The sequence below is a fragment of the Scyliorhinus torazame genome, chromosome 10 (genome assembly GCF_047496885.1).
Source record: "Scyliorhinus torazame isolate Kashiwa2021f chromosome 10, sScyTor2.1, whole genome shotgun sequence".
Lineage (NCBI taxonomy): Eukaryota > Metazoa > Chordata > Chondrichthyes > Carcharhiniformes > Scyliorhinidae > Scyliorhinus > Scyliorhinus torazame.
The window spans coordinates 197,640,497-197,664,627 of NC_092716.1; the positions used below are offsets into that span (position 1 = coordinate 197,640,497).

At 49.2% G+C, this 24,131-nt stretch overlaps 1 protein-coding gene across 5 annotated transcripts in view; it reads left to right on the forward strand.

The window, feature by feature from the left end:
* Positions 1–24,131, forward strand: part of mapk8ip1b (mitogen-activated protein kinase 8 interacting protein 1b) — a 263,887-nt gene that overhangs the window by 171,206 nt on the left and 68,550 nt on the right. For all 5 annotated transcript variants that reach the window (XM_072466230.1, XM_072466231.1, XM_072466232.1 and 2 more), the window contains one exon: positions 14,811–15,038. In XM_072466230.1, coding sequence (XP_072322331.1) covers positions 14,811–15,038 — 228 coding nt within the window. The remainder of the gene's footprint in view (positions 1–14,810; positions 15,039–24,131) is intronic.

Genomic DNA, 24,131 nt, shown 5'->3' on the forward strand with positions numbered 1-24,131 from the left:
CAAAAAAATTGTCAAATGGAGTGTAATGTGGGTAAATATGAACTTGTCCATTTTGGCAGGAAGTTTAGAAAAGCAGTATATTATTTACATGAGATTGCATAACTCTTGAGGTACAGAGGGATCTGGGAGTCTTGGTACATGAATCACAAAAAGTTAGTATGCAGGTAGAGCACACGATTAGGAAGGCAAATGGAATGTTTTTGTTTATTGCAAGGAGAATGGAGTATAAAAGTAGGGATGTTTTCCGACAGTTGTACAGGATGCTGGTGAGACCATGGGCGTGATTCTGCGAAATGGAGACAGAGAAACACGACGGCGCGAAACGGGTGCGGGCAGTGGCCAGCACGACGCTGGAGCATTTCACGCCACTCCAGCCTCCCTTCCCGGCGCCAGATGGGCGCCGAGCCAACCCACGCATGTGCATTTGGGCCGCGCCAATCTGTGCATGCGCAGTTGGGCCTCGCCAACCGCAAATGCGCGGGGGGGACTTCCTCAACGTGCCGGCCCCGACGTAACATGGCATGGGGGTACAGGGACCGGCCGCGTAATAAAATAGGGCCGGGGCCGGAGAGGCCGGCCCGCCGATCGGTGGGCCTCAATCACGGGCCAGACCCCATCAGAGGCCCTCCCTGGTGAAGGAGCGCTTTTCCCCGCCCCACAGGCCGCCCCCCGACCCTCGGCGCAGAGTTCCTGCCGGCTGCGAGCAGGTGTGAACGGTGCCGGTGGGACTCTGCCGTTTCCGCGTGGCCGCTCGGCCCATCAAGGCTGGAGAATTGGCGGCCCGGCCGCGGACAGCGGCCCACAACCGGCGCCGCGCCAGACGCGCGGGCGCAAATGGCGGCGATTCTCCGCTCCTCTGATAATTGCCTGCCGGCGTCGGACCGGCGCTGCAGGAAAAAGTGGCGCGAATGGCGATTCTTGCGTACGGCGCGGCATGGGAGAATCGCGCCCCACATATGCAGTACTTTTACAGTTTTGGTCTCTTATTTAAGGAAGTACATAGTTGCTTCAGAAGCAGTTCAGAGAAGATTCACTTGACTGATTCCTGGAATGAAGGGTTATTTTACGAGGTAAGGTTGTGTCATGATATGCAGACATGCAGATAATGATATACAGATAGGCAGCTAATGAACACAGAGAACAGGACATGACCAATGAGCAGGCAGGACACTCCGGGGTAGTAACTCACTATAAAAGGCACGAGGCACTCACACTCCGCCTCTTTCCACAGACACATCTCGAGAGTACATCAGGGTTGTTCAGCAGCATCACACCCAGCACGTGGCTTAGAGCAGATTGGTTTAGTTAGACTGAGTTACTACAGTTAGGTTAGCAGGAGAGTCGAACTCATTTAAGAACTGTGTTAATAGTTCAATAAACATATTGAACTCATTACAAAGTCTGGACCTTCCTTTGTCAAAGCATACATCAAGGAAGCAGCTTATGCTACACAAAGAAGCATAACACAACATGGTACCAGTAGTGCCTGTTAAATATATTTAGTTCAACTCCGCAAGATCCGTGACAACCAGCAACAGCACCCAGGCAAGATGTTCAAGATTCCGGTTCCTCAGCAACTCGGGTACCACGGTAATCTTAGCGCCAACTGGCGTGCATTCAAGCATTTTCAGCTTTACCTGGAAACAACCAACCTAAATGGCGTGGCCGATGCTAGAAAGATAGCTCTTCTACTCACCATTGCGGGTGAGCATGCAACCAAGATCTGTAACTCCTTCAAATACTCCAAAGGGCAGGACAATAAAGACTTCCAGACAGTCCTGGACAAGTTTGAAAACTACTGCGAGGTAAACACACTCGGTAAAACACACTCAGAAATCGGTAAAACTGGCGCCTATACTCACCACGAGGCAGGGTTGCAGCACGAGGCAGGGATGCAACAGAAGCAAACAGCAATTTTGATTGACAGCCATCTTGCGCAAGGAGCCGCACATGCGCAGTTCCCAAAAACGCACACAGTAAAGGAAAGTCCGTTTGCGCATGTGCGACGACGCGCGGAGCATCAGGACGCCGACGTCATGACGTGCTCGAACTGCGGCAACGGCCACTTAAAGAAACACTGCCCTGCAAGAGGCAGGCGATGTTTAAACTGCGGGAAGCCTGGACACTATGCAGCCTTGTGCAGGTCTGCACCACCAGTCAGGGGCCAGCGCTCCCAATTCCAACGACGGAGCGTTCAGAGTGTGCAACAACGATTACAGGATTCTGATCCTGGTAGCACAAGGGATCCAGAGGAAGAATGCCTGGCTCTGCCGACTGTGTGGGCATCATTACCAAATGTGAATATGCCACATCCAACTCATCACAAATTCAATTCATCCTCGCTGTGGATTCTGCGGACGAATGGCGTGCGGTGATGCAGGTCAACCACTTCTCCATCCAGTTTAAGCTGGACACAGGTGCTTCTGCCAACCTCCTCTCACAGGCAGATTTCAAACGCATCAAGACCCCCCCCCCCCCAAGGTCCTTCCTGCAGGCTCCTGGACTACAACGGAAATGCCATCACGGCACTGGGATCCTGCCATCTACTCATCTCCAACCGGAGCACCCATGCACGGTTACATTTTGAAATTGTCAAGCCAGACAGGGCATCCTTACTTGGCACGCAGGCCTGCAAGCAGCTGAACCTCGTGCAGCGGGTTTACACAATGACATCCTCCAATGTGGATCTTCAGGCTGGCACTGACAGCATCCTCGCTCAGTATCCGGATGTGTTTGACGGGATGGGCATGCTGCCATATCGATACAAGCTTCTGCTACGACCTGATGCCAAGCCAGTGGTCCACGCACCACGCTGGGTCCCGGCTCCGCTGAGGGAGCGCCTGAAGGCACAGCTCAAGGATCTTCAGCAACAGGGCATCATTTCCAAGGTAACCGAATCGACTGACTGGGTCAGCTCGATGGTATGTGTTAGAAAGCCTTCGGGAGACCTGCGCATCTGCATTGATCCCAAGGATCTCAATAAGAAGATCATGTGTGAACACTACCCCATCCCGAAGCGGGAGGAACTCACCAGTGAGATGGCACACACACGTTTTTTTCACCAAGTTAGATGCGTCACATGGATTTTGGCAAATCCAGCTGGATGAGTTCAGCAGAAGGCTCTTCACCTTCAACACACCGTTTTGCAGATACTGCTATAATCTCATGCCGTTTGGCATTGTCTCGGCATCAGAGATCTTCCATCGCATCATGGAGCAGATGATGGAGGGCATTGAAGGGGTTCCTGTGTACGTGGATGACATCATCATCTGGTCCACGACCCATGAAGAGCATGTTTCCCGTCTCCAGCAGGTATTCCGCCGTGTCCATGCCAATGGCCTGAAGCTGAACAGGTCCAAATGTTGCTTTGGCATGTTGACACTCAAGTTCCTAGGTGACTAGATCTCTCAGCAGGGCGTGTGCCCGGACACAGACAAGGTCAAGGCCATCGAAGCCATGAAGGCCCCTGAAGACAAGAAGGCGGTGCTGCGCTTCCTGGGCATGGTCAATTTTCTGGGCAAGTTCATCCCAAACCTGACCTCACACACCAAGGCCCTGCGAAACCTGGTGAAAAAGTCTACTACCTTTGAGTGGAAGGCAGCACATCAGGCAGAGTGAAAGCCAAGCTCACCACTGCACCGGTCTTGGCATTTTTCGACCCAGACAGGGAGACGAAGATCTCGACAGATGTGAGCCAGGATGGCATCGGTGCGGTGCTGCTTCAACGCGATGACACTTCATCCTGGACACCGGTAGCCTACGCATCGAGGGCCATGATGCCCACCAAACACGGTATGTGCAAATCCAGAAGGAATGCCAGGGTCTTCTCACTGGCATTCTCAAGTTTCACGACTGTGTCTACGGCCTGCCGACATTCACTGTCGAGACGGATCACAGGCCTCTGGTCCACATTATCCACAAGGACCTGAACGACATGACGCCTCGGTTGCAGTGCATCCTCCTCAAACTCAGAAGGTACGACTTTGACTTAGTGTGCACGCCTGGCAAGGAGCTCATCATCGCTGATGCATTGTCCCGCTCCATCACATTGGCTAGTGAACCGCTAGAAATCATCCGGCAGATTGAATCACAGGTGCAGCTGTGTGCTAGCACCATCCCGGCGTCTGATGAGAAGGTGGTTCGTATCCGCGAGAATACAGCCAAAGACAACCTCTTGCAGCGTGTCATGCACCACCTCGCCAATGGCTGGCAGAAAGGGCAGTGCCCTCAATTTTACAATGTAAAGGACGACCTGACGGTGATTGATGGTATCCTCCTCAAGCTGGACCAGATTGTCATTCCACTCAGTCTCCAGAGCTTGGTGTTTCGACAAATCCATGAGGGACATCTGGGCGTTGAGAAGTGCAGATGCAGAGCCAGGCAGGCTGTCTTCTGGCCCGATATTAGCCAGGCCATCTCAAACATGGTCCTCAACTGTGCGACCTGTCAATGCTTCCAGCTAGCGCAGAGCATGGAGACGCTCCAGCAGCATGAAATCGAGACCTCCCCGTGGTCCAAGATTGGCATCGACCTCTTTCGAGCGAATGGTCATGACTCCGTGTTAATTATTGACTATTTCTCCAATTACCCTGAAGTCATGAAGCTCTCAGACCTCCCATCTCGGACCGTCATCAAGGCCTGTAAGGAGACATTCTCCAGGCATGGTATCCCACTCACTGTCATGAGTGACAATGGCCCGTGCTTCAACAGCCACGAGTGGTCTATGTTTGCCAAGTCATACCATTTCAAACATGTCACTTCCAGCCCACAGTATCCACAGTCCAATGGGAAGGTTGAAAAAGGGGTGCACATTGTGAAACAGCTCATCTGCAAGGCCGCGGATTCTGCTTCTGACATCTACCTCGCACTGGTTGCGTACAGGGTGACTCCACGGTCCACTGGCATGTCGCCGGCTAACTCCTGATAACGGGGACCTGCGGACGACACTTCCAGCCATACACTGGCCCAACCTGGATCACCTCCCAGTGCTGCAGAAGGTGCAGCAGCTCCAAAACCAGCAAAAGCAGCGCTGTGATTTGCCCGTGTTATCCCCGGCAGACACTGTTAGGATAAGATATTGGATGGTGGTTGGTCTGCTCCAGCTGTCGTTGTTCGACAGGCTGCACCCCGCTCGTATGTTGTACGTATGGCTGATGGTTCTGTTGTGCGACGAAACAGACGGGCACTGCGCAAGGGTGCCTGCCCGCAACCGCTTTCTTCTCCGCTTCCGTCCGTTGTTTTGCCACCTCCTGATACCTCGAACTACGAGGCCACTGGTCAGGCTTCCATCCCGCCTGTCAAGGTGCCGTCGTCCCCACCACCACCTCTCCGGCGGTCGACAAGGATCAGGTGCAAGCCCCAGAGACTGGACTTATGAACGTTTGTTTTGTTTGCTATGTTCTGTTTTCTCACATTAGACGGCTGTCTTCACATGTAGATATGTTCACATATGCCACCACTTGTAAATATGTTAATATATGCCACCACATGTAAGTACGTTCCCATGTGCCAACAAAACATTAAAAAAAGGGGAGATGTCATGACATGCAGACATGCAGACAGGCACAGACAGGCAGCTAATGAACACCGAGAACAGGACATGACCAATGAGCAGGCAGGACACTCGGGAGGTATCTCACTATAAAAGGCACGAGGCACTCACACTCCGCCTCTTTCCACAGACATCTAGAGAGTACATCAGGGTTGTTCAGCATCACACCCAGCACGTGGCTTAGAGCAGACTGGTTTAGTTAGACTGAGTTACTACAGTTAGATTAGCAGGAGAGTCAAACTCATTTAAGAACTGTGTTAATAGTTCAATAAACATATTGAACTCATTACAAAGTCTGGACCTTCCTTTGTCAAAGCATACATCAAGGAAGCAGCTTATGCTACACGAAGAAGCAGAACACAACGGGTTGATTAGGCCGGACCTCTATCCAGTGGAGATTTGAAGAATGAGAGTTGGTCTCATCGAAACATAATCCTGAAGGGACTTTGATGTAGTGAACAATGAGGATGTTTCCCCCCCTGGGAGAGACTGGAACTAGGGGACACAGTTGAAAATAAAATGGAGGTGTGGGGAACTTTTGTTTTCTGATGGTAATGAGTCTGTGGAACTGTCTTCCTCAGAGAACAATAACATTGAATATGTTCAGGGCAGCGGTAGATAGGTTCTTGACTGAGAACAGGGGAGTCAAAAGGTATCGAGAGTAGACAGGAAAGTGGTGCTGAGGCCATAATCAGATCAATGCTCATTCAGGCAAGTGGAGAGTATCCCATCACACTCCTGACTTGTGCTTTGTAGATGGTGAACAGGCTTTGGAGAGTCAAGGGGTAAGTTCATCACTGCAGAATCTCTAGCCTCTTAGCTGCTCTTCATCATAGATATCATTAGAGAATCCTTACAGTGCAGAAGGAGGGTTTTCAGCCCATTGAATCTTCAGCCCTTTGATAGAGTGCCCGACCCAGCCCTCTTCCCAACCCTATCCCACCTAACCTTATGAAAACTAAGAGGCAATTTAGCATGGCCAGTCCACCTAACTTGCACACAGCAGTGCTACCCACTGTGCCACCGTGCTGACCTAATTTGTCACAGTATTTATATGCCTGGTCCAATTTAATTTCTGCGCAATGTTAGCCCTCAGGATGTTGATAGTGGGGGATTTAGCCGTGGTAATACCATTGTATGTCAAGGGTAGATGGTTCGATTCTTTCTTTATAAATGGAGGAATAGAATATGAGGTTAGAAGTCCTGCTTCAGCTATATAAAACTCTTGTGAGACCACACTTGGAGCACTGTGAACAATTCTGGCCACCACATCTTTGGAAGGATATATTGGCCTTGGAGGGATCGCAGCAAACGTTTTCAAAAAATAACCAATCTAACTTCGGTGGTGGGGAATTTATTGAAATAATAATTCGGGACAAAATGAGTAGTCACCTGGACAATTGTGGGTTGATTAAGGAAAGTCAGCATGCATATTTTTAATGGAAAATCATGTTTAACTAACTTCCTGGAGTTTTTGAAATAATAATGCTAATCTGTATTGTCACGAGCAGGCTTACATTAACACTGCAATGAAGTTACCGTGAAAAGCCCCGAGTTGCCACATTCCGGCACTGTTCGGATACACGGAGGGAGAATTCAGAATATCCAAATTATCTAACAGCACGTCTTTTGGGGCTTGTGGGAGGAAACTGGAGCACCCGGAGGAAACCCACGCAGTCACAGGGAGAACGTGCAGACTCCGCACATACAGGGAACCAAGCCGGGAATCGAACCTGGGACCGTGGCGCTGTGAAGCAATAGTGCCAACCATTGTGCCACCGTGCCGCCCATGTGGTGTCAGTGGTATCAGACACGGTCGGTAAGGGCAAGTGTTGTTGGTGTGAAGCACATGGACTTCCAAAAGCCAGTTGATACAGTGCTGCACAACAAACTTGTGAGCAAAGTTATAGCTCATGGAATGAAAACAGCAGCAGCCAGAGCAGTGGCACCACGGCTGGCTCTGATGTTCAGAAGGGAGGGTCAAAGCGCAGAAGAGTAATAGTAATAGGGGACTCTATAGTCAGGGGCACAGATAGGCGCTTCTGTGGACGTGAAAGAGACTCCAGGATGGTATGTTGCCTCCCTGGTGCCAGGGTCCAGGATGTCTCCGAACGGGTAGAGGGAATCCTGAAGGGGGAGGGCAAACAGGCAGAGGTCGTTGTACATATTGGTACTAACGACATAGGCAGGAAGGGGCATGAGGTCCTGCAGCAGGAGTTCAGGGAGCTAGGCAGAAAGTTAAAAGACAGGACCTCGAGGGTTGTAATCTCGGGATTACTCCCTGTGCCACGTGCCAGTGAGGCTAGAAATAGGAAGATAGAGCAGACAAACACGTGGCTAAACAGCTGGTGTAGGAGGGAGGGTTTCTGTTATCTGGACCACTGGGAGCTCTTCCGGGGCAGGTGTGACCTGTACAAGATGGACGGGTTGCATCTAAACCGGAGAGGCATAAATATCCTGGCCGCGAGGTTTGCTAGTGTCACACGGGAGGGTTTAAACTAGTATGGCAGGGGGGTGGGCACGGGAGCAATAGGTCAGAAGGTGAGAGCATTGAGGGAGAACTAGGGAATAGGGACAGTGTGGCTCTGAGGCAGAGCAGACGGGGAGAAGTTGCTGAACACAGCGGGTCTGGTGGCCTGAAGTGCATATGTTTTAATGCAAGGAGCATTACGGGTAAGGCAGATGAACTTAGAGCTTGGATTACTACTTGGAACTATGATGTTGTTGCCATTACAGAGACCTGGTTGAGGGAAGGGCAGGATTGGCAGCTAAACGTTCCAGGATTTAGATGTTTCAGGCGGGATAGAGGGGGATGTAAAAGGGGAGGCGGAGTTGCGCTACTTGTTCAGGAGAGTATCACAGCTATACAGCGAGAGGACACCTCAGAGGGCAGTGAGGCTATATGGGTAGAGATCAGGAATAAGAAGGGTGCAGTCACAATGTTGGGGGTATACTACAGGCCTCCCAACAGCCAGCGGGAGATAGAGGAGCAGATAGGTAGACAGATTTTGGAAAAGAGTAAAAACAACAGGGTTGTGGTGATGGGAGACTTCAACTTCCCCAATATTGACTGGGACTCACTTAGTGCCAGGGGCTTAGACGGGGCAGAGTTTGTAAGGAGCATCCAGGAGGGCTTCTTAAAACAATATGTAAACAGTCCAACTAGGGAAGGGGCGGTACTGGACCTGGTATTGGGGAATGAGCCCGGCCAGGTGGTAGATGTTTCAGTAGGGGAGCATTTCGGTAACAGTGACCACAATTCAGTAAGTTTTAAAGTACTGGTGGACAAGGATAAGAGTGGTCCGAGGATGAATGTGCTAAATTGGGGGAAGGCTAATTATAACAATATTAGGCGGGAACTGAAGAACATAGATTGGGGGCGGATGTTTGAGGGCAAATCAACATCTGACATGTGGGAGGCTTTCAAGTGTCAGTTGAAAGGAATACAGGACAGGCATGTTCCTGTGAGGAAGAAAGATAAATACGGCAATTTTCGGGAACCTTGGATGACGAGTGATATTGTAGGCCTCGTCAAAAAGAAAAAGGAGGCATTTGTCAGGGCTAAAAGGCTGGGAACAGACGAAGCCTGTGTGGCATATAAGGAAAGTAGGAAGGAACTTAAGCAAGGAGTCAGGAGGGCTAGAAGGGGTCATGAAAAGTCATTGGCAAATAGGGTTAAGGAAAATCCCAAGGCTTTTTACACTTACATAAAAAGCAAGAGGGTAGCCAGGGAAAGGGTTGGCCCACTGAAGGATAGGCAAGGGAATCTATGTGTGGAGCCAGAGGAAATGGGCGAGGTACTAAATGAATACTTTGCATCAGTATTCACCAAAGAGAAGGAATTGGTAGATGTTGAGTCTGGAGAAGGGGGTGTAGATAGCCTGAGTCACATTGTGATCCAAAAAGACGAGGTGTTGGGTGTCTTAAAAAATATTAAGGTAGATAAGTCCCCAGGGCCGGATGGGATCTACCCCAGAATACTGAAGGAGGCTGGAGAGGAAATTGCTGAGGCCTTGACAGAAATCTTTGGATCCTCGCTGTCTTCAGGGGATGTCCCGGAGGACTGGAGAATAGCCAATGTTGTTCCTCTGTTTAAGAAGGGTGGCAGGGATAATCCCGGGAACTACAGGCCGGTGAGCCTTACTTCAGTGGTAGGGAAATTACTGGAGAGAATTCTTCGAGACAGGATCTACTCCCATTTGGAAGCAAATGGACGTATTAGTGAGAGGCAGCACGGTTTTGTGAAGGGGAGGTCGTGTCTCACTAACTTGATAGAGTTTTTCGAGGAGGTCACTAAGATGATTGATGCAGGTAGGGCAGTAGATGTTGTCTATATGGACTTCAGTAAGGCCTTTGACAAGGTCCCTCATGGTAGACTAGTACAAAAGGTGAAGTCACACGGGATCAGGGGTGAATTGGCAAGGTGGATACAGAACTGGCTAGGCCATAGAAGGCAGAGGGTAGCAATGGAGGGATGCTTTTCTAATTGGAGGGCTGTGACCAGTGGTGTTCCACAGGGATCAGTGCTGGGACCTTTGCTCTTTGTAGTATATATAAATGATTTGGAGGAAAATCTAACTGGTTTGATTAGTAAGTTTGCAGACGACACAAAGGTTGGTGGAATTGCGGATAGCGATGAGGACTGTCTGAGGATACAGCAGGATTTAGATTGTCTGGAGACTTGGGCGGAGAGATGGCAGATGGAGTTTAACCTGGACAAATGTGAGGTAATGCATTTTGGAAGGGCTAATGCAGGTAGGGAATATACAGTGAATGGTAGAACCCTCAAGAGTATTGAAAGTCAAAGAGATCTAGGAGTACAGGTCCACAGATCACTGAAAGGGGCTACACAGGTGGAGAAGGTAGTCAAGAAGGCATACGGCATGCTTGCCTTCATTGGCCGGGGCATTGAGTATAAGAATTGGCAAGTCATGTTGCAGCTGTATAGAACCTTAGTTAGGCCACACTTGGAGTATAGTGTTCAATTCTGGTCGCCACACTACCAGAAGGATGTGGAGGCTTTAGAGAGGGTGCAGAAGAGATTTACCAGAATGTTGCCTGGTATGGAGGGCATAAGCTATGAGGAGCGATTGAATAAACTCGGTTTGTTCTCACTGGAACGAAGGAGGTTGAGGGGCGACCTGATAGAGGTATACAAAATTATGAGGGGCATAGACAGAGTGGATAGTCAGAGGCTTTTCCCCAGGGTAGAGGGATCAATTACTAGGGGGCATAGGTTTAAGGTGAGAGGGGCAAAGTTTAGAGTAGATGTACGAGGCAAGTTTTTTACGCAGAGGGTAGTGGGTGCCTGGAACTCACTACCGGAGGAGGTAGTGGAAGCAGGGACGATAGGGACATTTAAGGGGCATCTTGACAAATATATGAATAGGATGGGAATAGAAGGATACGGACCCAGGAAGTGTAGAAGACTGTAGTTTAGTCGGGCAGTATGGTCGGCACGGGCTTGGAGGGCCGAAGGGCCTGTTCCTGTGCTGTACATTTCTTTGTTCTTTGTTCTTTGTTGTTGTTCTTTGAAAGGGACCAAAATCACAAGGAAACTGAATTGATTGAGTGGCAGGAAGCAGTAGTGGTTGATGGATTTTTTGGGGGGTGGAAGAATGTTTGTAGTTGAGTTCCCCAGGGGTCAGCATTGGGGCCCCTGCTTTTCCTGATGTATATCAATGATCCAGCCATTGGTGTACAGGGGGCAATTTCACAGTTTGTGGATGATACAAACTCTGAAGTATTGTGAACTGTGGGGACAATAGTGTAGAACTTCAAAGGACATAGACAAGTTAGTGGAGTGGGTGGACAGATGACAAATGGAGTTCAAAGCAGAGAAATGAAAAGTGATTCATTTTGGTAAAACGAACATGACAAGACCATGTAAAATGAGGGGTACAACTCTAAACATGCTCTCGGAGCAGAGAAACCTAGGTATATATGTACATAAGCTGTTGAAGGTGGCAGAACAGGTTGAGAGAACAGTTTACAAAGCATACAGGATCCTGGGCATTATTGATAGGAACATAGAGTGCAAGGTGTCATTAGTTTGACCTCAATCTGACTATTGCATCCAGTTCTGGGCACTGCATTTTAGGAAGAATGTGAAGGCATTGAATCATAGAAGGGTGGCACAGTGGCTAGCACTGCTGCCTCACCGTGCCAGGGTCCCAGGATCAATTCCGGCTTTGGGTAACTGTCTGTGTGGAGTTTCCACTTTCTCCCCATGTCTGCGTGGATTTCTCCCCATGTCTGCTGCTCCGGTTTCCTCCCACAGTCCAAAGATATGCAGTTTAGGTGGATTGGCCATGATGAAACTGTCCCTTCGTGCCCAGAGATGTACAGGTTAGGTGGGGGTTACGGGGATAGGGAGTGGGCCTGGGCAGGGTGCTCCTTCAGAGGGTCGATGTAGGCTCGATGGGCCGTATGGCCTCCTTCTGCACTGTAGGGATTCTATTGTATCGTTCTATGGCATTGGAGTGACTGCAGAAAAGATTCATGGAATGAGGAACTTCAATTGTGATGATAAAATGGACAAGTGAGGACTGGTTTTCCTTAGGCAAAAGAAGGCCGAGAGGAGAATTTGATAGGGATGTTCAAAATCATGAGGAGCCTAAATAAGGAAACAGAAATATTTCTCCAGTTGCCTCACAACAGTTCCATCAAGAATTCCCTGTTTTCATACTCTTGCAATAAAGGCCAACTTTTCATTTGACTTATTACTTTCTACCCTGCAGGCTAACGTTTTGTGATTCATGTACAAAGATGCCTTGATCACTCTGTGGCACAGAAAATAACACTTGTGCCATTGTAATACTTCTCTTTGAAATAGTAGTATGGGATTATTTTACTCCCACCTGAAAGGGAAGACATGAGTTTCAGTCAATGTCTCATCCAAAAGACAGCACCTCCAAATGTGCAGCACTTAATACTGACGTGAAGAGTGGATTTTGTGCTCACTATTCTGGGGCGGGATTCTCCGACCCCCTGCCGGGTCGGAGAATCTCCGGGGGGTGGCGTGAATCCCGCCCCCGCCGGTTGCCGAATTCTCCGGCACCGGATATTCGGCGGGGGTGGGAATCGCGGTGCGCCGGTTGGCGCCCCCCCCCCCCCCCCCCCCCCAGCGATTCTCCGGCCCGCGATGGGCCGAAGTCCCGCTGCTGGAATGCCTGTCCCGCCGGCGAGAATCAAACCACCTATCTTACCGGCGGGACAAGGCGGCGCGGGCGGGCTCCGGGGTCCTGGGGGGGACGCAGGGCGATCTGGCCCCAGGGGGTGCCCCCACGGTGGCCTGGCCCACCGATCCACGGGCGGACTTGTGCCGTGGGGGCACTCTTTTCCTTCCGCCTTCGCCATGGTCTCCACTATGGTGGAGGCGGAAGAGTCCCCTCTACTGCGCATGCGCGAGGATTCCGTGAGCGTCCACTGACGCTCCCGCGCATGCGCCGCATGGCAAAGTCATTTCCGCGCCAGCTGGCGGGGCACCAAAGGCCTTTCCCGCCAGCTGGCGGGCGGAAATCAGTCCGGCGCGGGCCCAGCCCCTCAAGGTGAGGGCTCGGCCCCTCAAGATGCGGAGAATTCCGCACCTTTGGGGCGGCGCGATGCCGGACTGATTCGTGCCGTTTTTGGCGCCGGTCGGCGGACATTGCGCCGATTGCGGAGAATCCTGCCCCTGGAGTGGGATTTGAACCATACCTTCTGACTCAGAATGAATTGAATATGTTCCACACTGGGTCTAAGCTGATATATTTTCAACATTGGGCAGAATACCATTAAATCCCTACAGTGCAGAAAAATGCTGTTCAGCCAATCGAGCCTGCACCGACCCCCTGAAAGAGCATTCTACCTAGGCCCACTCCCTCGCACTATCCCTGTAACTAACTCCACCTAACCTGTGCATCTTTGGACACAAAGGGGCAATTTTTTTAGCATGGCCAATTCACCTAACCTGCATATCTTTAGACTGGGAAGAAACCAGAGCACGCGGAGGAAACCATACAGACATGGGGAGAACGTGCAAACACCACGCAGACAGTCACCCAAGACCAGAATTGAACTCGGGTCCCTGGCACTGTGAGGCAGTAGCGCTGAACGCTGTGCCACTGTGCCACCCAACCTGAAGTCTTTAATTTGGTGGCGGGAGTGGAAGCTGTGGCAGCACAGTAGCATAGTGGTTAGCACAGTTGCTTCACAGCTCCAGGGTCCCAGGTTCGATTCCCAGCTTGGGTCACTGTCTGTGCGGAGTCTGCACATCCTCCCCGTGTGTGCGTGGGTTTCCTCCGGATGCTCCGGTTTCCTCCCACAGTCCAAAGATGTGCGGGTTAGATGGATTCGCCATGCTAAATTGCCCTTAGGTTGGGTGGGGTTACTGGGTTACGGGGATATGGTGGAGGTGTGGGCTTAAGTGGGGTGCTTTTCCAAGAGCCAGTGCAGACTTGATGGGTGCTGTAAAGTCTAATGATTCTATGAATTCCTGCTTTGGGGGTAGGGGGGAACACAATCTTGCACTCCCCCCCCCCCCCCCCCCCCCCCCCCCCATCACCTCCTTTACCTCCCACGTGTGTTCAGCCTGGGCACAATTTATGCTGCCCGGACAGAATATGAGTCAAGCTGTGAGCGGTCCCCAAGAAGACAAAAGCAGTGTCTACTCACTTCCGCAGTAATGGAAGTAGTCCAGCTCGCCAGGTGCACCCCACTTGTGTGCAATCATGAAAATGAATGTTCTCATTTCTTGCTGATGGGGAACTTAATTTGGAGGGGGATGTTAATTCTGGCGAGGTGGCCTTTTAATGAGCATGTATGGCATGCTAATATGTGAGTACGGAGCTCCTGATATTGTTCTTTGAGAAGCTCCACCTGCCTTTAAGCTGTCTTTAAAGTTCCTACAGTCCATTGTCCAGAAAAAGACCTATTTATCCTGACGTCATTATATCATCACGTGATTCAATGATTCTGTTGTTCGTGTTTTTATTTCCGATTGAAAGGAAATGCACTTTACTGTCTGAAAATTATTGTTATTTCTTTGTGATGAGGGCTGTGATTTGCACTGACGTTAACCTGGAACATTTTTCCACTTGTTCAGATAGCAAGAGAGCCGAAAGATTTTAAGTACACCATGCACTGATTTACAATCTTCTTGTTTATTATTTATATAATTTAACATAAATTCATTTTTATTATATATAGATTATTTATATAGTACCTACCTTCATATAAATCATCAACACCTTACTGTCCAATCTCCTCCTCTTCTCAGTCCCGTGTGACCCTGGAGACCAATAATGCTGCAACGACAAGCGGAAATGATGTCTGTACAATCCAGGCAGAGATGCTGCAGTTGGACCTGATTGATGCTGTCGACGATATCGAGGAAGAAGAGGAGGACAACGGTCCTCTGAAGGAAACCAAACCTGTCAGCATGGCATCCTACAAACCCAAACGGCCCACGACCTTGAATCTTTTCCCACAAGTTCCTCGGACTCAGGTAAGATGGACGAAGGTGGCGGTGCTTCCTCGCTATTCTGCTGATGATAGCTCGCAGATTAAAATGACCTCTGCAGCTGATCCCCCTCCTCCCCCACATATAATATTTTTTTCCTAGACAGTACATAAGAGACAGAAAAGGACTTATTTGCTTTGTTACCCTCTTTTGCTCAGCTCAGTTGTAATAAAGGCAGACCTTAAACTTTGCCTTGTTTATGGTCATTAATAGTGGAAATCAAACATCCCTGTTTTCACATTCATTATTGCTTTCCCCGGTTATTTAATCTTAAACATAGACTGTAGGAGATTGCGAGGATTGCCTTCAGCAGTGAGTGTCTGATCAGATTACTGTACCAGTAGACAGTTGCATCACTGAAATGCAGACTGGATTATCGGGCCAGAACATATAATTCATTGCCCTTGTCATCTGTACATGGATGGATTTCAGTAATATGTTGGCTATTGAAGCTGCACACATGCCGAAAAGTGTATGGTGAGATCAAATTGAATTGTATCAATAGTCTTTGCATAAAATGATTTATAAATATGCTTGTTGGTGGATAAATTAATGCCTTGTAACTGTCTGAAAGTTATAAAGTAAAATTGAAAATGTTGCATTTATATAGTGCCTTCAGGATGTCCCAAGGCGCTGGACAACCAGTGAAGTACTTATGAAGTGTATTCATTGTTGTATTATGGGAAATGCAGCTGTCAGTTTGTGCACAGCAAGTTCCCACAAATAGCAATGTAATAATGGCCAGATAGCTATTCCAAGGATGATAATTAAGGGATAAATATTGACCAGCTGTTGGGAGAATTCCTCTTTGAAATAGTGGGCATGGGGGGTGGGATTCTCTGATCCTGAGGCTAAGTGTTGACGCCGTCGTAAACGCCGTCGCGTTTCTCGACAGCGTCGACATGGCCTCAGGATCAGCAATTCTGGCCCCTACAGGGGGCCAGCACGGCACTGGAGTGACCCACGCGGCTCCAGCTGCCGATTCCGACGTCAGATGGGCACTGCTGGTCCGCGCTTGCACGATGGAACCAGCGCGATTTCCGCGCATGCACGGTGTCTCCCTTCTCCACATCGGCCCCGAAGCAACATGGCATAGGGCCACAGGGGCCGGCGTGGAACAAAGGAGGCCCCAAACCCGAGAGGCCGGCCCACCAGTCGGTGGGCCCCGATCGCGGGCCAGGCCACAGCGGAGGCCCCCCTCCCCGGAGTTGGACACCCCCCCCCCCCCCCTCCCCCCACAGGTCACCCCCGGACCCTTCCACGCCAAGGTCCGCCGGGTAAGACCAGGTTAGAACGGCGCCGGCGGTATTCGGGTTTTTAGGGATGGCTGCTCGGCCCATCCCAGGTGGAGAATTGCCAGGGGGGCCCCGTAGAGTGGCTCCCAGCCGGCGCCGCACCGACCACGCTGGCGCCAATGACGCCGATTCTCTGCTCTGCGTGGCGCGATTCGCGCCGGTCGCGCCGATTCTCCGGCCTGGTCTCAGGCTGAGAGAATCTCGCCCTTAATCTCTTGTATCAACCTGAAAGGACAGATGTGATCTCAGTTAATTATCTCATCCAAAATGTGGCACCTCTGACAGTGTGGCACTACCTCAGTGCACTGGGAGTGTCAGCCTACATTTTGTTGCTGACGTCTCTGGAGTAGGACTGGAACCTGACACCTTCTGACTCAGAGGAAAGATTGCGTCACAGTTTCCCACACAAATACAAATATCATACCTTCAGTGATTGACCCATTCCCAGTGTTGTCACTCTGGTACTTGGTGTCAACCTGGCCTGTTGTATGTAGAATAACAGCAGGCTTTCAACCAATATAAATTAATGACGTTTCAAAGGTGTAGGTTTTTTTTGAATTGAGATATTACCATCCAAAATGGTCTACCATGGCACACTTTGTGGGAAAATGAGAATTAAGCTATTTTGCTGGGTCAGACAGGGAGGGAAGAGATGCCGATCTCCTCTTGAATGGAATGGAAGGAAGTCTCCGAGATACTCGAGAGATTTACTGCTTCCTGGCGAAGAGTGCTTCATTTACCCACTGCAGAAAGGGAAATGAATAAACTCATTGTCTTAATTTACCAGTTACATAAGTCAATAAATCACCAACTTTCTCACTCTAGAATATGAAAGGAGGAATAATTTCTCATCTATTTGAGGTGGGAATTTATATAGTGCATTGGGTAGCACGGTAGCATAGTGGTTAGCACAGTTGCTTCACAGCTCCAAGGTCCCAAGTTCGATTCCCGGCTTGGGTCACTGTGTAGAGTCTGCACGTTCTCCCCTTGTCTGCGTGGGTTTCCTCCGGGTGCTCCGGTTTCCTCCCATAGTCCAAAGTTGTGCGGGTTAGGTTGGCCATGCTAAATTGCCCTTAGTGTCCAAAAAGGTTAATTGGGGTTTACTGGGTTGAGGGGATGGGGTGGAGGAGGTATGTGCTTGAGTGGGGTGCTCTTTCCAAGGGCCGGTGCAGACTCGATGGGCCGAATGGCCTCCTTCTGCATTGTAAATTCTATCATTCTATGATTCTATGAGTTTAAAAGTATTCAACAGATTGTTATTTGCATTGTTCCTCCTTACCGAATACCTCTATGACAATATTTAGTCATGATGTGGAGATGCCGGCGTTGGACTGGGGTGAGCACAGTACGAAGCCTTACAACACCAGGTTAAAGTCCAACAGGTTTGTTTCGATGTCACTAGCTTTCGGAGCGCTGCTCCTTCCTCAGGTGAATGAAGAGGTCTGTTCCAGAAACACATATATAGACAAATTCAAAGATGCCAAACAATGCTTGGAATGCGAGCATTAGCAGGTGATTAAATCTTTACAGATCCAGAGATGGGGTAACCCCAGGTTAACGAGGTGTGAATTGTCTCAAGCCAGGACAGTTGGTAGGATTTCGCAGGCCAGATGGTGGGGGATGAATGTAATGTGACATGAATCCCAGGTCCCGGTTGAGGCCGCACTCATGTGTGCGGAACTTGGCTATAAGTTTCTGCTCGGCGATTCTGCGTTGTCGCGGGTCCTGAAGGCCGCCTTGGAGAACGCTTACCCGGAGATCAGAGGCTGAATGCCCTTGACTGCTGAAGTGTTCCCCGACTGGAAGGGAACATTCCTGCCTGGTGATTGTTGCACGATGTCCGTTCATTCGTTGTCGCAGCGCCTGCATGGTCTCGCCAATGTACCACATTGTCTATATATGTGTTTCTGGAACAGACCTCTACATTCACCTGAGGAAGGAGCAGCGCTCCGAAAGCTAGTGACATCGAAACAAACCTGTTGGACTTTAACCTGGTGTTGTAAGACTTCGTACAATATTTAGTGTTCTGGTTAAATAACATTTTGGATTTTTATTCAGAACCACCCTCTAAACCTGAACAATGTTTCAATCCTTCCAGAAGTCAGCGAGGGGTAGTGGATGGAGAGTATTCCGCCTGGAGGTCGGTCACCAGTGGTGTCCCGCAGATGTCTGCGACTTCTTAGTGGTTTTTATAAATGACTTGGATGAGGAAATGGAAGGATGGGTTAGTAAGTTTGCCGATGACAGAAAGGTTGGGGGAGTTGTAGATAGTGTTGAGGGTTGTTAGAGGTTACAACAGGACATTGACAGGATGCAGAACTGGGCTGAGAAGTGGCAGATGGAATTCAACCGAGATAAATGTGAAGTGATTCATTTTGGAAGGTCGAATTTGAATGCTGAATACAGGGTTAAAGGCAGGATTCTTGGAAGAGTGGAGGAACAGAGGGATCTTGGAGTCCACGTACATAGATCCCTCAAAGTTGCCACCCAGGTTGATAGGGTTGTTAAGAAGGCATATGGTGTGTTGGCTGTCATTAACATGGGATTGAGTTTAAGAGCCGCGAGGTTTTGCTGCAGCTTTATAAAACCCTAGTTCGACCACACTTGGAATATTGTGTCCAGTTCTGGTCGACTCATTATAGGAAGGATGTGGATGCTTTGGAGAGAGTACAGAGGAGATTTACCAGGATGCTGCCTGGACTCGAGGGCATGTCTTATGAAGAAAGGTTGAGGGAGCTAGGGCTTTTCTCACTGGAGTGAAGAAGGAAGAGAGGTGACTTGATAAGAGGTGTACAAGGTGATGAGTGGCATGGATAGAGAGGCCTGATCTATACTGATGCTTTTCAAAATTTCCAGCACATCCTCCTTCTTAATATCAACCTGTTCGAATCTATTAACCTGGTTCACACTGTTCTCATGAGCAACAAGGTCCCTCTCTCTAGTGAATACTGAAGCAAAATATTCATTTAGGGCCTCCCCCATCTCCTCAGACTCTAGGCACAAGTCCCCTCCACTATCCCTGACCGGCCCTCCTCTCACTCTGATCATCCTCTTATTTCTCACATAAGTATAGAACGCCTTGGGGTTTTCCCTAATCCTTCCCGCCAGGGCTTTTTCATGCCCCCTTCTAGCTCTCCTCAGTCCATTTCTGGATTCCTTCCTGGCTACCTTGTAACCCTCTAGAGCCGAGTCAGATCCTTACTTCCTCAACCTTATATAAGCTTCTTTCTTCCTCTTGACTAGAAGCTCCACTTCTTTTGTCATCCAAGGCTCCTTCATCTTATCATTACTTCCTCGGCTCAATGGGACAAAACTATCCAGTACTCGCAGCAAGTGCTCCTTAAACAACCCCCACATTACTGTTGTGCATTTCCGCAAGAACAATTGTTCCCACTTTATGCTCCTCGGCTCCTGTCTAATAGCAGTATAATTTACCCTCCCCCAATTAAATACCTTCCTATACTGTCTGTTCCTATCCCTCTCCACAACTATGGTAAAGGTCAAGGAGTTGTGGTCACTGTCACCGAAATGCACTCCCACTGAGACATCTGACACCTGGCCTGGGTTGTTGCCCAGCACCAAATCCAATATGGCCTCCCCCCTAGTCGGCCTATCTACATATTGAGTCAGGAATCCTTCCTGTACACACCTGACAAAATCTGCTCCATCCAAACCATTTACACTAAGGAGTTTCCAGTCAATATTAGGGACGTTGAAGTCACCCATGACAACAACTCTGTTACTTCTGCACTTTTCCAACATCTGCCGCCCAATCTGTTCCTCTATCTCTCTGCTGCTATTGGGGGGTCTATAAAAAAACTCCCAATAAAGTGACTGCTCCTTTCTTGTTTCTGATTTCCACTTTTACTGACTCAGTAGACCAACCCTCCTCAACAACTTCCTTTTCTGCAGCTGTGATGCACTCCCTAATTAATAGTGCCACTCCCCCTCCTCTTTTACCTTCCTCCCTATTCTTCTGAAAACATCTAAACCCCGGAACATCTAACAACCATTCCTGCCCCTGTGAAATCCATGTCTCCGTAATGGCCACAACATCGTAGTTCCAAGTACTGATCCATGCTCTAAGTTCATCTCCCTTATTCCTGGCACTCCTTGCATTGAAACAGACACACTTTAACCCATTCCACTGAGTGCAATTTTATCCTATCAACTGTCTATCCTTCCTCACAGACTGGCTGCACACTATTTCTACCTGTTCAACAGCTACCCTGTCCTCTGATCCATAGCTCTGGTTCCCATCCCCCTGCCAAACTAGTTTAAACCCTCCCGAAGAGCTCTAGCAAACCTCCCACTCAGGATATTGGTGCCCCTCCAGTTTAGGTGCAATCCGTCCTTCATCTACAGGTCCCACCTTCCCCAGAAGATATCCCAATGATCCACATATCTGAAGCCTTCCCTCCTGCAGCAGCCTTGTAGCCATGTGTTCAGCTGCACTCGCTCTCTGTTCCTTGCCTCACTTGCATGTGGCACTGGTAGCAATCCTGAGATCACTACTCTGCTTGTCCTGCTCTTTAGCTTCCAACCTAACTCCCTAAAATCACTTTTTAGATCCTCATCCCTTTTCTTAGCTATGTCGTTGGTGCCTATGTGCACCATGACTTCTGGTTGCTCCCCCTCCCCCTTAAGAATCCTGTAGACTCGATCCGAGACATCCCTGGCCCTGGCACCCGGAAGGCAACATAACTTCCGGCAGTCTCGTTCGCGACCACAGAATCTCCTATCCCTTCCCCTAACCATTGAGTCTCCTATCACTATTGCTTATCTATTCTCCTCCTTCCCTTCTGAGCCACAGAGCCAGGCTCAGTGCCAGAGACCTGGCCGCTAAGGCCTTCCCCTGATAGGTCATCCCCCCCCCCCCCCCCCCCACCAACAGCATCCAAAACGGTATACTTGTTTTGAAGGGGAACGGCCACGAGGGATCCCGGCGCTGTCTGCCCGTACTTTTCCTTCCCCTGACTGTAACCCAGCTACTCTTGTCCTGCACCTTGGGTGTGGCTACCTCCCTGTAACTCCTCTCTATTACCCCCTCTGCCTCCCGGATGATCCGATGTTCATCCAGCTCCAGCTCCAGTTCCCTAACGCGATCACTGAGCTGGAGTTGGATGCACTTCCCGCAGGTGTAGTCAGCGGGGACACCGGTGGTATCCCTCACCACTCACATCCTACAGGGGAAGCATGCTACTGCCCTAGTCTCCATCCCCTCTGATCAGAATTCCCAAAGAGATTTAAAGGGTAAAACAAAGAAGAAAAGATGAAACACCCGTTAGGCCCTTTTTAAAAAGAAAAAAAAAAAAATATATATATATAGTGTTGCTGCTCTCCCAAGTGAACCCTCTAAGATTGGTGACTCTGCTAAATGATACAATGATAGCTTGTTGCCCCCCAAAAACAAAAATACAATTAAAAAAAAAAAAAAAAAAAAACCAAAACATTTTAAATTAAGAAACCCCAAAACAAGCAACTCCTACCTTACACAGTGTAGCTGCCCTGTGAACCAACTGGAACTCCGCCCTCTGACTCTGCTCCCAGTCAACTGCACTCTCTTTAAACTCCCGGCTCCCTTCACGCTCTTCTTCTAAATGCAAACAGCAACTTTTAAATTAATTAACTAAATAAAAGAAAAACTAGACTTTAGATAAAAATGAACCCTTCATAATCCTCAGTCACTAAACTCTCACTATAGCACTCAAATGCACCCAAATTCAGCACTCGGTGCAAACAGGTGTTTCGGGCAGACCCAAGAATATTTTTCACCGAGTTGATGATCCTCCAGCAGCAGTTGATGTTTGTCTTGGTGTACGTCTCTGGCAACAGCCCGTAGAGCACAAAGTCCTGTGTCACGAACCTGCCCAGGATGAACCTTGACAAAAACCACTGCATCTCTCTCCATACCGTCTTTGCAAAGGCAAATTCCACTGGAGGTGTGCGACCATCTCTTTTCCACGCTGCAGTCACTTGAGGGCAGCATGTGGTGGAACAGAGATTTTGGGCGTGCATGAAGAATCTGATGGGGAGTGCCCTTCTTACCACCAGCCAAGCTAGGTCCTGGTACTTGTTTGGCGATGAGGCATTCTGCCAAATTACTTTGACACCAAGTATTTTTTTTTTCAAAAAATATACTTTATTCATAAAATCTCTAATAAACATTACAGAACATTTCGAATTGTCGTGACTGTACATTCCCATCCAAGTTACATATTCACTTGGCTATCTTACATTCAATTGGGTTAACATTCCACACATTTCCCTGTTTACTTTACAATTCTTTCGTAAGTATTTACATAGTCATTTTTCTTTCAATGCCTTCATACATTGGAGTGTTGATGACACAGACCGAGGGGCTTTACATTGTTACCAGCCCCTCGGTGTACATTTGTTGGGCGATCTTACAGACTGGTCTTTCCCCATTGCGCCTTGGCGGCAGCTGCCCCAAGCTTGAGTGCGTCCCTCAGCACGTAATCCTGGACCTTGGAATGTGCCAGTCTGCAACACTCTGTCGAGGACAATTCGTTGCACTGGAAGATCAGCAAGTTTCTGGCAGACCAAAGAGCGTCTTTCACCGAGTTGATGACCTTCCAGCAGTAGTTGATGTTTGTCTCGGTGTCCCCCCCTGGAAACAGTCCATAGAGCACAGAGTCCTGTGTCACAGAGCTGCTCAGGGTGAACCTTGACAAATGCCACTGCATCTCTCTCCAGACCTTCTTTGCAAAGGCACATTCCACAAGGAGATGGGTGACTGTCTCATTTCCCCCACAGCCACTCCGAGGGCAGCGTGCAACGGCGCTGAGCCTTCGGGTGTACATGAGGAATCTGACGGGGAGGGCCCTTCTCACCACCAGCCAAGCTAGGTCTTGGTGCTTGTTTGAAAGTTCTGGTGATGAGGTGTTCTGCCAGATGACTCTGACAGTCTGCTCAGGGAACCATCCAACGTCCTCCACAGTCTCCTTTTTCCTGAGGGCCTCGAGGACATTACGTGCTGACCACTATTTCATTGCCTTGTGGTCAAAGGTGTTTTTCTTCAAAAGTTTTTCCACGAGGGACAGGCGGTGCGGCATGGTCCAACTACTTGGAGCGTTCCGCGGCAATGAGGCCAGGCTCATCCTTCGTAACACCGGGGACAGGTAGAACCTCAGAATGTAGTGACACTTGGTGTCTGCATACTGGGGATCCACGCGCAGCTTGATGCAGCTGCACACAAAGGTGGCCATCAGGATGAGGGAGACGTTGGGTACGTTTCTCTCTCCCTTATCCAGAGGTTTGTACATAGTGTCCCTTCGGACACGGTCCATCTTGGATCTCCAGATGGATTTGAAGATGGCCCGGGTGACTGCTGCGGCGTAGGGTTGGGTAATGGGCCAGACCTTTTTTTAAAAAAATATGTTTCTTCAAAGTTTTTCAATAATTTTTACAAAACACTCCAAAAAGGAAAGAAAATATACAAAATAAAAATAAAAAGGGCAATACGCCAACAAACAAAGCAACTTAATCCTCTAACAACGATTTAACAAATTAAGAACAAATTGGGGCAAACGTCCCTTACATAAACCAAAACAAGAAACCCCCCCGTGGGTTGCTGCTGCTGCTGACCTCCACCTAACGTTCCGCGAGAAAGTCTAGGAACGGTTGCCACCGCCTGGAGAACCCCTGCACAGACCCTCGCAAGGCAAACTTTATCTTCTCCAACCTGAGAAACCCCACCATGTTATTGATCCAAGCCTCCATGCTTGGGGGTTTTGCGTCCCTCCACATTAGTAAGATCCTT